The sequence below is a fragment of the Pantherophis guttatus genome, chromosome 1, assembly GCF_059756535.1.
Source record: "Pantherophis guttatus breed Tessera chromosome 1, ASM5975653v1, whole genome shotgun sequence".
Classification (NCBI taxonomy): Eukaryota; Metazoa; Chordata; class Lepidosauria; order Squamata; family Colubridae; genus Pantherophis; species Pantherophis guttatus.
In genome coordinates, this window is record NC_142063.1 from 315,971,859 (window position 1) to 315,985,137 (window position 13,279).

Genomic DNA, 13,279 nt, shown 5'->3' on the forward strand with positions numbered 1-13,279 from the left:
TTAGATTTCATTTTGTTTGTTATTTTTCCAAACAAAGTAGCCCTCCCACCCCATTGTCCCCCAAAATACATACTTAAGCAACAGAAAAGCAATACATCACAATAAGCATCACTTAGTTGCACACAAATAATAAATTAAGACAGTTGGAAATCCCACACAGAATTAGGCAAGAATATCAATGTGATGACTAGAATATGGAATTGTAATAATGATTTTCAATACTTCTGCAAACATATGCTGTCTAGAGCTGTAAATTGTAGGATGTGAAAATATAAGTTGTTTCTGGTTTGATCTGGAAAAGTAGATTTTAAAACTTATGATAATTTAGAGTCACATGGCTAGTCACATGGCTCATAGTTCAGTTCTTGGTACTTTCAGTTAAAAGGGTTAGCAGATTGGACCTCTGGAGGAGAAACACAGCCACTTAGCATAGCATTGACAGTAATCAACATAAACCAATGAGCTGGCTCAGTATAAACCAACCAGACTCCTTTACCTCCCCCCAATTGGGGCAACGATCAGTTACATTCACAAACCTGGCTTAGCAACCCATGCATATACAAATTTTTGAGTGAGGGCATATATAAATCCTGTGCACATCCCAAGCCCTCCTCTGACACTAAAAACTTACAAGCATGGATGATAACAAGAAACATATTGCAGCCTCATTTCCCCTGCTGTGACATCTCCTTATTTATCTGGATGATCTGAAATGGAGGTGTAGCATATTAGTTGAACTTAATTATAAAGCTTTCACTAGCAGAAATTTTGATAAAGAAAGTTCCTGATCATGCAGACACTGTAAACATGTTCAGCTGAATACCTAAAACATCCATTTCAGATCTTTCAGATATACATACTGGAGACTGTTGGTGATGGGGGGTGGGGGCACAGTATCTTTTCCCAGCATACTCTGTGTTCACATATTCTAACACTCGTATATCACTCCTAACTTATAGGTCTTGTGTTGGAGGACTGTTAAAATTTCATCTCCATTCTCTCTACAAGTTTGGTTCAAAAACAGTGGATGGGCTCAAAAAAATCACTTCCAGAAAGGGCAATATTTGTGCCACATGTATTTTTAGAGAATTTTCTTCTCTCCAGAATTTTTTTAAACTATGGGGTGTCTTTTAGGCCTATGTTGTAAACAATTATGTTGAGGTTCACCAGGTTATCAACCAATGTAACTGGCTCCCAAAACACAGCTATTGGAGCTGTGCAAATACACTATCCAGAGTGTATTTAATCCAGAGATTTAATTTGGAAATGGTTCTATAAATTTAACTTTGAAATTGAATACCACAGTTGACTCAAATTCATTTTTCAGATTGGTTTAAAAGTTTGAATCCAATCTATTTGACCTTTAAGACGTAAGAAGTTTGAATCAGCACAAGGTTGAATAGCAAATCCCTGGTGTTACTATTTGCATCAGTAGAGAACTCTTTTTGTTACCAATGGGAACCTCCTAATATAAAGAACAACTGCCAATGGCCCTCGTCAAATCAGGAGAATGGCATCAGCAATGATTAACCTCTTTCTCCTGCCTATTTTTTTTTAAAGCAACCACAAATTTAGCAATGGTATGGATTGCTGTAAACCTGTTTTACGCACAAATCCCTATCCCAAGAGAAATTGTGTGTCAGTTTGGAACTGGTACAGAGAAAGCATAGAAAGTCCTAATAGTTTTTCAAGATGAAAAGAATTATGTGTCTATCCTTCTCTAGACTCCATGTGCTATTTTATCATCTGTCAGAACTATCCTTTCCCCAATTAATTTAGGTTGCAGGAAAAAAAATAGTAGTAATGACCCAGCTTCACTTGTCCTTTGAAAAAGAGTTGCCCTCTGTGGAAAAATTAGTTGCAGGAAAATAAGATTTGAGGATACAAAATTCCTTGCTTCTTCCTCCAGTACTCAATCCAGATTCTTTGTAGATCCTAGGCATGGAGTAAACATGTACCAAGCGGCTATAACCAAGAGCAAACAAAATTTATTAATTTTGAAGTCGTAATTTGGGAGGATCTCCAGATAAAGTTAAGAGAGATTTCTGAAATGCCAAGAGATGTTGCCTGTCAATATGGCATAGGATACCAAAATTACTGGATCAATGATAGGGATCAATGATTTGTAATTAATCACTGGAATTCAAAGCTTAAGGACTATCAAAAGAAGATAGAAAAGATATATTTCATGCTGGTCAAGGCAGCACAACAGACTTATCATGGAGGATGACAGATTTCAGTTCTACACTAGTAAAAACTTCTTGTCTTCAAGAGAAGCTTGATAATGGAACCAAGCATCTGGAAGGTTAGTGGTTCTGCTTCATTGGAGGCCTCCAGATAAGAGGACGGGAAAATAATCTGCAGGTGTTACTTTGGCTCTTAATTTCTTACATCACAGGGAGTTGAATTAGTTGTTTAAAAGTCTCTCTTCAAATTCTCAGATTCCAAGCCCATTTTATTTCTGTCCATCTATTAATTTTTCAACAAGGGTAGGCAAATTGCTTCTGCCAAATGTTTTGGAATTTCCTATCAGCAAACGATGGTGGGAATTATAATAAAAAATATTTAGAGGACACTAGTTGTCTGCTCATACCAATTCACGCAAAGAACCCGCTTCCATGCAGTGGCTGCTCCTGCCAGCTTTCTGCTTCTCTTTAAATCTCTTCTTGTTCAAACAACTTATAGCATGTATCTTATGAGAAAAGCAAAGCTATGGGGCTTCACTGGAAGGAGGAAAAGCATTCTAAAGGGAGTTACAATTTCAATATTCCCTTAAGAAACACTGGGACATATTCTGTGAAAAGAAGATGGCCATTTCCATGATTGGACTTCATGTTTGATCATATTTAACTAACAGGCACTTGATTAAAACTTCCGAAGGGCTAAATAATAGTATTCCACTTCTACTAGTTAGGGAAGACATGTTGCACTATGACATCTGTTGCTTTTACATTGAGTTTTGGCTACTAGTATGCACAAAATAAACCAGCAGAAATCAATGGGAGCAGTTGTTCCACGTGTGACATCAGCTGGCACACCATTATGTCATTGCAAGCATTGGCTATGTTAGATGTTGCTGCAAGAGTTCGTGTTTACTGTGGTCTCCCTTCTGCATTCTCCATTAGTGAAGAATAGGTGTTAAACAAAGTGGATAAAAAGTTTCAGTCAGATATTCCTAAAATTGGCCTTGAAATATTCAGCATATACTTTAAAAAGAGAGCTATCTCTTTATGCTGTAGTAAGTAAAGCCAAATAAATTATTTTATATTGAACCAGACCTCATAAAATTAATCTGTCCAAGTCTTGCAACTTTTCCATGGCCAAGGACCATGGTTACTACAGCTGCAGTGGATTGTGCAGTAACATAATAGCATCACCAGAGAAGAAAGATTTTCTGTTGGTGGGAGGGGCTGGGAAGGATAAAATTTGATCAGTGCATTAAATCCATCAGAAATTAATACACCTATTTTTATGTATTTCTCATTGAGAATTGGCATCATCATTATTTGGTAGTTCCCACCAAATGTTGATTGTATGATCTTGACAGACTCAGTGAATTGCAAAAAGTGGACTCGGGAGTCACATGCAACCCATAGGGTGCCCACCCCAACTCAACTAGTCTGCCCTGTGACACATGTAGAAGTTCAAAGGTCCAGGGAAAAAGCCTTCCTGAACTTTAAAGGTTTTTAAAATGTGTGTTCTTTCAGGCTTTGGACATCATAAATGAGAAATGTAGATGTGCCTGAGTAAAAGGTTTTGATTTAATAACTCTTTGTTTATTGGATCACTCTATTATTTTTAGGTGGCTTTCCTATTGCCATTCTAGAAAGAAAATGGCATACAAGATTGTCAAATAAAAGGAATATAGATATATATAAGAAAGCCCTTGATGAAAGATTTTTCCCCAATGATGTGGTTTTGCTATTTTGTTAAAAATATATAAATAGAAAGTCTTCTGGACAGGCAGCAGAGGGGTGTCTGGAAAGATCCTGCTTTTGATGCTGTTCAGTCAGGTAGCATCACGAAACTAACCAAACAGCCAACCCCACTTGGATGTCACATACGTGGCGCAAATCCCCATTGCGTTTCAAATTCTCTCAGAATTTAAGCGTCCTTGAGCTTCCATCCGGAATTTGCCACACATCGGGAGTTCCCTGGGCGCTACGCCAACCTAGAAAAAAAAAATGGGGACAGAGGAGGGAAAAAAGAAAGGTGTAATATGGACCGAAAGTCAAAGCATTTGTGTTTACAATTAAGAGGATGCAGCACACTTTATTTGATCACCTTGCACCTCCCAAGTTAACAATCTCCTATATTACCTAAACTGAAAAATACAGTGCCCCAATCCAGCATATGTACCTAGTCACTCAACAAAAGATCACAGATCAATATGGCCATTGGTCAATTTTGTGAAGAGACACATTCAACCTCTTTTATGGGCCAGAGTGCATTTTGTGGTTTATGCATATGGATTCACCACAAAGAAGCCTGCATTCATGGAGTGGTGGTGGCACAGTTGTTAGAATACAGAGTTCCAGGCTAAGTGTCCTAACTTTTGCCAGTTCGATCCCAACCAGTTCAAGGTTGACTCAGCCTTCCATCCTTCCAAGGAGAGTAAAATGAGAGCCCATATTGTTGGGGGCAATCTGCTGACTTTGTAAACCTCTTAAAAAGTGCTATAAAGAACTATAAAGTGGTATATAAGTCTAAGTGCTATTGCTATTCATACCTGAATCTCCTTTGCTGGATCAGGGCTTTTAAATCTACCCTAACACATAGCATAATCTCATGACAACACAAATTGTCATCAAACCAGTACTTTTTCCTTGAGAAATGCTGACATCCAAGCCCATTAGCAGCTCCCATGATGTGAGACATGGGCTTACATGCTTGTGCCCTTCAAACTTTGCTGACTTTAGTAGAAGCTGTGAATGTAGAATCCAGATTTGGAGAATTCCGTCCATTATTATGGTTCTTGTAAATGATGAAGCTTTTACTGTTTCCCCCACCCACTAGATTGGTCTTATCCAACGACACTGTTGTAATCTGATGCTTTGTCCATAAAGATCATCCGATTGATTGCACTGAGATGGATACTTGGTTATGTATTGGATGTGTTGGAAACATGGGATGTTCTCCACTCATAATGCTGGAAGATACCAAAAACTACACCAGAAAGACATAGCTGATCATGTGTGCTGCTTCCCTTATTAAACATCACATAGCAGTTCCTTAATTAAAAGAACAATCTTATGATACATTCTCATATCCCAAAGTTAATCACAGCAATGTGTTAGTGTCTTATTATACAGGATATGATTCCGATCAAATACATGAAAAACTTTGGTAGCTCTGATAAAGACAAGCCATTTCTTTATGATTTTAAGGGGCTCTTCAAGATCATTTCTAGCATGAAATTTCAGTGATCTAATTCTGAGGGCTGATAATGATGTTATCATTTCTGCACAGAAAAAAAATTACTTCAGCACTAATGTTATGCAAACATTGATATGCAGTTTGTATATAGGATCATACAAATATGACTGCTATTCTGCAGCCGGAAGTCATATAGCCCAACTGGAATATATCTGTGGGAATCAGGACATAAAATCTTTTTCAGAGTCTTCTTTCATTTGAAAATTACAGTAGGATTGTGACAATTTTTCTGAGAAATGGCTTCCCTTTCTGAGATTCAATGGTTTTCAAATGTTCACAAGTGACATTATTATATGTTCCACCCACTTGAACCACATTGTTCATTATTTAGTGTTTTTTTTCCCACCAGAAATAAATATCAAAAGGTTTCTTAAGCCTGCCAGTCAAGCTTGTATAGAATGTTTGCACAACTTCAGAATGCATTATGACTACCATTAGAATTCACTTTCAGGAATCTAACAAATATTAAGTGGCCTCAATAGTTAATGCTTTTATAATGCCATTAATTCATCACACTTCTAGAAAATGTCACATTTCACATGGCTATTTTTTTTTTTGCTTTGGCTTTGGCTTTGAGGCCACAATACATTGTCTTACAAAAACTTTTATTATTCTACTCTGCTTGGTTCCTGTAGATCAGCTTCCTTATCTTTTCTGGTTACTTAAACAATACTATCAGATCTTGAAAATGTGGACTTAATTTCCACGCAGCTTATACATGGGAAGCAAAGTTGCAGTACAGAAATTCCATGCCAGATATGAATTGTTCTTTAACTCTTTAAAACTGTGGATTTCTAGATATTGCTGAACTAAAATTCTCACAATTTTAGCCAACGCGGCTAATGATCAAGGAAGCTGAGATTTGCAGAAAAACATTGAAGGCTCACAGCTGTTTCATTCTATGTTTAGGTGGCATCGTGCTGTTGTTTTCCACTATTGTCTTATTGCCCCCAACAGACCTAACCCTCTACATCATTAGTAATTCACAACTGTCATAGTAACAGTATTTTCAGATTGTGATGTACTCAAAATATAATAGCATAAAAAGTATGACTGAAAATTTTAAAAAATCTTCATTTTAATCACATTCAGTGTTTGAGCAGTGTTGTTATGATTCAGGTGTGCAGATATTCGTATCCTACCCAACAAGGGCTCACAACCTAAGTAATAGTAATATATGACTTGAAGAAACAAATCTCATGATTTTACTTTGGAGTGAAGGTTCTACTTCTTGTTCTTAAAAGCTCTATCATGTAGTCAAACTGAAATGACCATAACGCTGGCTGGGCTTCATTCATCTATTAAGAATGGTAAAGGCTCCTTCAAATTACATTTGACTCCTAGTTAACTATGAAGATACTCATGCAGTTGTCCTTCCAACAGTAGGAAAGTTATTTACTATCACCTTCTGGAATACTTTTACTTCCCAGAACAGCCTACAGTGATTTCCCAGTGATTTCTCCTTTAAAGTACTAACTAGAGTTGTCCCTACTTAGTTTTCACTGAATCAGCCAAGGACGCTAGGTGTTCATATTCCACATGAAAACAGCAGGTTCTTTACCTTTAGGTACATTATGAATTTGTCAGGTTGTCCTTAAATTGCTGTATGGCCCTGGGCTTTCTATTTCCCTGTGCAAGCTAAAATACAAGAGTGGGAGTCACTTTGTTAAGGTTAAGTATGAGAAATCTGAAAGGCCCTTGGAATTCTGGTTTAACGAAGTCTTTGTAAGAAAACCTTTGGGAAGATTTATTTTGTTAAACAACATAGAAAACAATAGTGAAGGAGGAGGAAAGTGCCTTGTTCCGTGCAGCCAAGTTAGCATGTGATGGATGAGACGAGAACCTACATGAATTAACTCTTGTGGAAGGTCTGAATTCTGAACTTAATGGTTTTAACTCTGCCTCCATCAATGATACAAAAGCAGGTATCATTGAGATGTTATCATAATTCACTTGGCTTGGAAAATTATTATAATAGCAAAACTATAGAGCAAATGTGGATGCTATAATTAAACTTTCAGGGTATTTAAGATCTGTCTATATTCTCAGATGGTCCAAGCCAATTCTCCTATTTGAAGAAAATATGATTGATTAATTATTTCAAGGCATCATGTTGACAGATAGTTTTAAAATATATGCTATACATACATACATCAATTAGCCTCAGAAATGAAGACAAGACATACAGTTTGACAGTTTTCTATATCACATTCTGTACATATGCAATGTGCAAGGTAATGGAAACTGAAATAATGGCTGTTTCACAGCAGATGACCAATGAAAAGGACTTCTAAAATCTTTACAGACATTCATAAAAGCCAATACAACAGCATATTATTGAAATGTTTAATACTAGTACTAAAAAGAGTAAATGAACTAATCAGTACTGAAATCTTCAAACAGCATTGCCATTTTAATTTCAGTAATCTGCTAGCACTGAGATTATTTTCTTTTTGAGGTGAAGCTAAATGCATGGTTCTGTGGTAAAGTCTGAGACAGATATTCCATACTGAAACCTGACCAACACTTCTTCCTCATAAAGTAAGGAAATTATGCAGAATTAATCTCTGTATTAAATTCTGCAGGGAGTCTGTACTAACGTACCTTATACATGTAATGAAGGAAAACAGGATGTTACTCTTGCATTAACCTTGTGCTGCAGTAAAGGCCTATTTTTCCATGTCAGGATTACACGCAATATTACCTATCTATTTTGTAAAGCCCAGGTTAAGAGACAGCCAGTCATATATATTCCCTATGGCTTTCATACAATTTACTAAGTGTCTAATCACCAAACATAAGTAAATTTCAGCACTATTAATCTCCAGCCTCTTTTCTTCAGGCTCTCAGTGAGTTACAAATAAATAAATAATACAAGGAAAAAAAATATAAGCAAGGGATCTAGAAACATTTGTAAGCCTTTGCAAGGCTAAAACAGCAAGCAGGTCACCATATCCATGTCTTCATTTAATGATCCAATCCACTGGTTCTCCAGTCTTCTGAAAATTTCTGGTCTTGTCAGTTTCAAATTCATCAGGCTCACCTTAACACCATCATGACAGTTAAGCTAGCGGAAGGCTTAACTCCATAAAATAAATCATATGCAATTACTCCCAATTTTTAATTCTCCCTTACTTCTCCATCATTTTCTCCTTTGTTGCTCATCCTCAAGTTTCTAAAGGTCTGTCTGGTCTGCAGGATTAAAGACAATTTGTACTGGAACAAAAAGGATACAAAAACGTTTTCCCATCATTTTTGGAGTAAAGATTTTGAATAATCTTCAGTGAATAGTGTGGAAGATCCATAGGTTCTAACAAATGCATGATGTAACTAACACACAATGCAGGAACAAGCAGCATAGGGCACTGCAGAAACATGAGTTGATGATTCGACATCACATATAGATCCTAGAAAGAACTTTTATGGACAACACCTGAAAAGAGTAATAAAGATATTCCCACCCCTAAATCCTGCAAAAGATGTCTCAATCAGAATAGAGACTAATGTAAGACTAGTGTTTTTTATACCCGTGTTTGGATCAAATCTGTATTATTTGTTTGGATCACAGAACTGGGTTAATTCTGCATTAATGATACATATGGAAGTACAAAGATAAATCCTAAGATTCTGCTGCAAAAGTAGACATGAAAAATAAAATCTGAAAATGTCAAGAAGGTGAAGGGAAATTATGCATCATCCTAAAAGCCAGGGAAAAATAAAACTACTGAAAGTTGTCCTAGCAGAGGGGGAAAATTCAATAGACTTGATCTAGCATAGTGGCAAGATAACTGGAAAGAAATATTAGCCTAGAGATTTGAGGTGGGTGCAAAGTTACAAAATTTGTATAACTTTGAAAGTAAGAAAAATGAGGAAGAACAGAGGTTGATTGGCTTGAAATGAGAAAAGCAAGAAAAAAAAAAAGAGAATTCCTTTTTGGCCACCTAAAAGTGGTTTTAGGAATTCAAACATAAAGCGCCAATTAGAAAAGACAAAATTGATATAAGGGAAAGGAAATCAAAATACAAGAAACTGGATAGGTAAGAAAGTCATAGAGCCTAATCAGCCAGAAGCCCAATAAACCAGCAACAGGAAGAGAATGGGGTACCTTGAACCGGATTAATGCCCAGACAAGGGGAGAATATAGAATGTATTTCTGAAAACCTGTAGGGCTTGAAGATGAATTGATGGAGAACCATTACTATTATCAGTGACTAAACAATACCCTGGTTTTGGGAATTGGCTTCCCTGTGTAAATATTGTGTTACTTATTGTGTTACAATTTACTATGTCAATCAAGACTGTCACCTTATGTCTACTTTGAACTCAGCCTGTATCAATGTTTAGTGGTTGGGAAGATACACTATGTATGAGGATATTGTTCTGATTCGCTTGCCGAGTTACTTTTAATTCAGATAATTTGGCCAGGAACTAGGGATGTCAATAGTTGCTGGTGAGCATTACATTAATCACTTTCCATTTGAAGATCTTGAAAAAAATTAAAATAGGATATTAAGCAACAGTAAATAAGACCATTTTATTTTTTTTAAAGGTTAATACAACTTTGAACATGTTTTAATTAATGTAAGAGTTGAAACTAAGTAATATATGATGAAGAAAACATATCAGGAAATTATGCTTGTTATTAATCCTCTAAGAAGTGCTCCTAACTGCATGACATATGTTTTAGCAGCACCAAAGTGTCTTAGGATGTTACAAGTATCTGTGAAAAATTTTGTGCATACCAAATGATGTTTGTTTGCCCGATCAGAAAAGGGAAAGTAGGAATAGGAAAATTCATGGCTTCAGTTTAGTACCACCTTCCTAGAAAAATTAATTTTCAGATCCTGCATGTCAAAGCAACCAGCAATCCAATACAAGGGACTGCTCTGGTGACTCTTATTGACATCATCAAAAGTGTCCTTCATTTCTATAATATATGCTCAAATTTTGAATCAATAACAGCTCAATTTTATTTACCTCTCTGACACATTCTAATCAACCTTTAGGTACCATGCTGTAAAGGTGAGGGGAAAAAACAAGATAGCATGAAATTAGAAAAGCTTAGTCTTCCACCCTAAAATGGCAATAATGGTATACTGAAATTGAAAATGGAAAGATCAATCAAATTTAGGATACCAGGGAACTGAAGGGAACACTAGAGAAAAGTTGAAATTTGCAGAATGGGACCTTTAGGCTCCCACCCTTGGCCGTGGCTCCTTTGCCTCCAGCCACCCGCCTCATCCCATTCACAGCCAGTTTTCTTCCTCTGCTGGCCTTCCCCCAGCAATTCTCCCTGGCCAATGGGCCTCTGGTCCTTTGGCTCAGCCTATTCACTGAGACACCATTTGTGCCAGGAGTTTTGTTCCATGGGACAAAAAGTCACCAGCCAATTGGGTGGCAGACGGTAACAATGGGGCTGGGAAGGGTGACCGAGGGATGTTACCCCCCCCCCCCGGAAGGGGGATGTGATTAGTAACAGGTTATGGAAGAGAGCAAGCGGGGGCAGGCAGGAAAATTACGCACTGCTCCTGGGGGGCTGGGGGGAGTGAAGGCAAACATTGTCTGCATATGGCTGGTGCTGGGAAGAGGAAACAGGCAAATGCTGCCTGTGCACAGCTTGTGTTGCTCCTGGAAAGAGGAAGCAGGCAAAAGCCTGGACTCTGGCTTTATACCGAACTGGCAGGTCACTTCCCCCCCCCCCCCGTGCAGATCATTTGGCACCCCCCCACACACACAGGCCAGCAGCTATGTTTACCCTCAATGTTCTGTCGCCGCCCCCAGCCCCCCAGGAGCAGCGCACAAGCATTTGCCTGCTTCCTCCTCCCACCACCAGCCTGCCCACCCCCCAGAGCAGTGCGCAGGCTTTTGCCTGTTTCCTGCTTCCAGCACCAGCACTAGCCGTGCACAGGCAGCATTTGCCTGCCTGCCCCCGCTTGCTCTCTTCTGTAACCTGCCACCAATCACACACCCCTTCCAGCCCCTTCAGTCACCCTTCCCAGCCCCATGGTTGCCACCTGCCGCCTGATTGGCTGGTGGCTTTTTGTCCCGTGGAGCTAAACTTAGCGAATGGGCCAAGCTGAAGGGCAAGGGGCAAAGAGCTAGAAGCCCATTGGCCAGGGAGAATCGCTAGGGGACGGCCAGCAGAGGAGGAAAGCTGGCTGTGAGTGGGCTGAGGCCGGTGGCTGGAGGTGAAGGAGGCACGGCCAAGGGTGGGAGCCTGAAGGTCCTAGATCCAAAATTTGAAGAGAGAGAAGAATGAGCAGCAACTAACTAAGATACTGGAAGACAAGTATGGTTTGCTCAACTATGGTTTATGAAATAACAATAATGTGCTAAGCTATCCCTCGTGATTTATACTAGCATGCATGTACAGTATAGTACTCTCTGAATTAAAATTGTATTGAAAACCTGCCTTAGAAAATTGATAGTTGAACATGTTAAGGGAAGCAATAGAGGTATTAACTAACAAGTCTTTCAGTAAGATGTAACTCAATATATCTGTAGTTCTTCTGTACTTCTGCTAGCAACAATCTTTCTCAGTTTTCACAACTTCTGAAGTCCTGTATATAATTACTCCAGTACATGCCTGCAATGTTCATATGGGTTTCTGAAACTAGTTCAGTATGATGGTTGAAATTGTAAGAGGTAAAGTCCTCACGTGAAACTCATGCAGTTATCAGTTTTATGTAAACCTTTTCTAATTCAATCCTATTCTACTATACGATGACAAGATCAGCCCATCCTGTGAGTCACCAGGATGTGAAAATAATGATAATTTTCATCACCATCATTAATGCAGTCTCCTGCATTAATAGGAATAAAAACTCTCTCATCCTCTTCCATGTCAGGGGAACATACTGTACCACAAATAGAAGCATTAAGAACTCTCCTTTCCCAACAAAGAACAGCAAAAATTTAGGCTTCAAGTATACCTCACAAGTCCATAGGGTTAGATCCATGCTTATGTATTCAAAGCTAAACGAGTTCGTGTATGGCTGGACTTTTGATGGATAATTTCAGCATGAGCTGTTTTCTCTCTATAAAACTTATGTCTCTCTGGCAGATATTTATGTCTGGAAGGTGTGCATGTATGTACTGAGTGTATATGTGAGTGTATGCATGTATGGGTATGTATCTGTGTGTACACACACACAGACACATGAACCTTGTTTCAAAACTGTATCCTTACATTCTGTTTCTCTCCTAGTATTAAAAGCAGCTGTTGGGTTCCCTGAAGTAGCACAAATCAGAAAAAAAATATAATAGTTGGCAAGCTATTTTATACTTCGGAATCCCAGAGTGGAGGAATCCCAGTTTTTGATGCTGTGCTGCTCATTGGTGTTATTTGAATAGCTTGATAGCAGAATGATACCTGCCAAAATATAACTGAGCTGGGACATTAAGAGTTTTTAAAAGTTCTTTAAACATAGGTCATGGGCAGTTTTAAATTAATCCATGAAAAATCCCTAGTGTGAGCTTTAGGGAAATTATTTTAATAGTTATTTTAAAACCAACATCTCAAGGATTGAAACTAGTACCAAACTGCTAATGAACTGACACCAAGGTAAGCTTTAAAATAAAACTTAAACAAAAAATACACAAGAGATTTGTGTAGGAAGAGCAAGAGACAGTATCACAGAGGTATGTGTTTTTAATAAAGCAAATTGATGCTGCAACATGCAGTATTCGTAAAACTTATATATATATATATATATATATATATATATAATTAGAACCAGAGTTCAAATATTTAAAGACAATATATATATACAATGTATTGATAAAACCTATCAACTGTACAGTCTATATAAAAAGAGCAGCTCCTTATCCCAGTCTGTTTTCC

General features: G+C 37.9%; 1 protein-coding gene across 4 annotated transcripts in view; it reads right to left on the bottom strand.

Annotated features, from left to right (window-relative positions):
• The window catches only part of BCL11A (BCL11 transcription factor A), a 222,148-nt gene continuing 208,869 nt past the window's right edge, over positions 1-13,279 (bottom strand). For all 4 annotated transcript variants that reach the window (XM_087883296.1, XM_087883295.1, XM_087883294.1 and 1 more), the window contains one exon: positions 1-4,171. In XM_087883296.1, coding sequence (XP_087739422.1) covers positions 4,088-4,171 — 84 coding nt within the window. In that variant the 3' untranslated portion in view covers positions 1-4,087. The remainder of the gene's footprint in view (positions 4,172-13,279) is intronic.